The sequence below is a fragment of the Loa loa genome, assembly GCF_000183805.2.
Source record: "Loa loa unplaced genomic scaffold supercont3.1583, whole genome shotgun sequence".
Lineage (NCBI taxonomy): Eukaryota > Metazoa > Nematoda > Chromadorea > Rhabditida > Onchocercidae > Loa > Loa loa.
In genome coordinates this window covers 1-1864 of record NW_018109762.1, presented here as the reverse complement: position 1 = coordinate 1864, position 1864 = coordinate 1, and the positions used below count along the sequence as shown (strand labels likewise).

At 33.9% G+C, this 1864-nt stretch overlaps 1 protein-coding gene across 1 annotated transcript; it reads right to left on the bottom strand.

Moving 5' to 3' along the window:
- Positions 1-581: 581 nt before the first annotated feature.
- On the bottom strand, positions 582-1378 carry LOAG_15168 (hypothetical protein). The gene is made up of 3 exons (XM_020448902.1): positions 1343-1378; positions 1105-1256; positions 582-731 (listed from the first exon to the last, which is right to left on the bottom strand). The coding sequence occupies exons 2-3, from the start codon at positions 1164-1166 to the stop codon at positions 596-598; spliced, it is 198 nt and encodes a 65-aa protein (XP_020300982.1). The 5' UTR covers positions 1167-1256; positions 1343-1378; the 3' UTR covers positions 582-595.
- Positions 1379-1864: the final 486 nt, after the last annotated feature.

Genomic DNA, 1864 nt, shown 5'->3' with positions numbered 1-1864 from the left:
CGTAGCATTATATATATATATATATTTTTTTTTTTTTTTGTTTTCTATAAGCTTATCTGTTTATTTTATGTGTCTGTGATATTATTATTTCTTATTAATTCTTAATTACATTTATGGTGTTTGTTTTTATGAAGTTTATTTGTGACCGGCAAAATGATCGGGATAGCAATAAGGTTTGTTCCGAATTTTGTGATATTCGAATAAAAACATGGTTTCTGATGTGGTGAAAAAGTTGGGAGATAAGTACTGTCGTATAACATCAAGTTATTGAGTGTATTGTGCCTTTTTTTTCAGTATAGTACCTGTTCGGATCACAAAAGATAAGTTTGTTATTTCACACATATTAAGGGAAACAGTTTAACACATGACATGAATTCAGGGCGGATGAGGTGACCAATAACCAAATCGGTTGATTAAGAAGTCTAACTTTAAGCACGATTACTAGATTTAATAAAGTATAACCAAGTGCAGTATGTCGGTAGTCGGTGGATACGTTTAATCCTGAAATTTTCAGTTAAAAGTGCACTGAAGGTCGTTTCTGATAGGGATTTATTATGTCACGCAAAGTTTATTAGGGAGTGGGGTTCTTCGCTTTTCAGTAGTAACGACCGTGAAGTGCGATAGTTCCTGGAGCATAGTTTCTGGTGCGAAAAGGGGTGTAAATATAGCGTGGGTAGTCGTCGTAATAAGTGAAGTATCTTCGATAGTAGAATGGTGAGTTGTAGTCGTACCTGAACATTTCGAATTTGAATCCGTCATTAATGAAAACAAGTAAATTTATAGTCTTAGTCGGAAGATTTCGAACACTAGTGGTTTCAACAGTAGTTAGCGCGTGAACTCTTACTACTTTCTTGTCACAATCCTTTTTTGGAAAGTAGCGTTAGATGACAAAAGCACTTTTTCTGTTATGGTCCCTTTTCTACTTGGAGAATTTACTGATGCTTTTCGTGTAAAGGCATTTCACCATTCCCACTATATTGGGATAAATTCAATTCTTTTAAAATCTTTTTGTAACCGAATGTGATAGGAAATATGGACTATGAATGCATATATTACTCTGGTTTTTCAGATTTAAGAACTGCAGTAATTTAATATTAAAATTACCAAAATCCTCTTTGTTTCGTCCATGTGGTATATGGTCCACTCCAGTAATGCGGATTGGGCATTATATCAGGATGGTAATAACGACGTGGATAGTATGAACTTTTGTAGATTGGTCTGAATCCACTATAACGATCATGCCAAAAGTCATCATACTGAAATAATTTCTGTGATATGTTGATGTACAAAAATTCCTTATGGATATGTTAGATTTAATTCCAATCAGGATTTTTGATCTTACCAAGTCATAGTCAGGCCAGAATGTATAGCCCCATTGAGGCTTGTATTTGTTGCTTTTTTTTTACATAATTCACAAGATCTGGCACCGATTTTGCCCGTGTTACCTGTAAATTGGAAATGGTGAATTTTAGTGAACATCAAAATGCTTTAATAGTCCAAAACATATGCAAAGAACCAAAGGCCTTTCGAAAGAAGCATTTTCCGGTTAGTTCCATTCGGCAGAATGAATGGTGTTTCAGATAATTTCTTTATTGTGAAATCCAACAACAACAAACAACAATAACAAAGATGACAACAACATCAACTATAACGACAACAACTGTAACGGCAACAACAACAACAACAACAAGAACAAGAACAACAACAACAACAACAACAACAACAACAACAACAACGACAGTAACAATCGTCAATGAACAATAATTGTCCAAACCGTTTTATTAATGGGATGAAGATAATGCGCAAAATAATTTGATACAAATCAAAACCAAAATAATATTGCTTCTCTGAAACCATCGAAAAC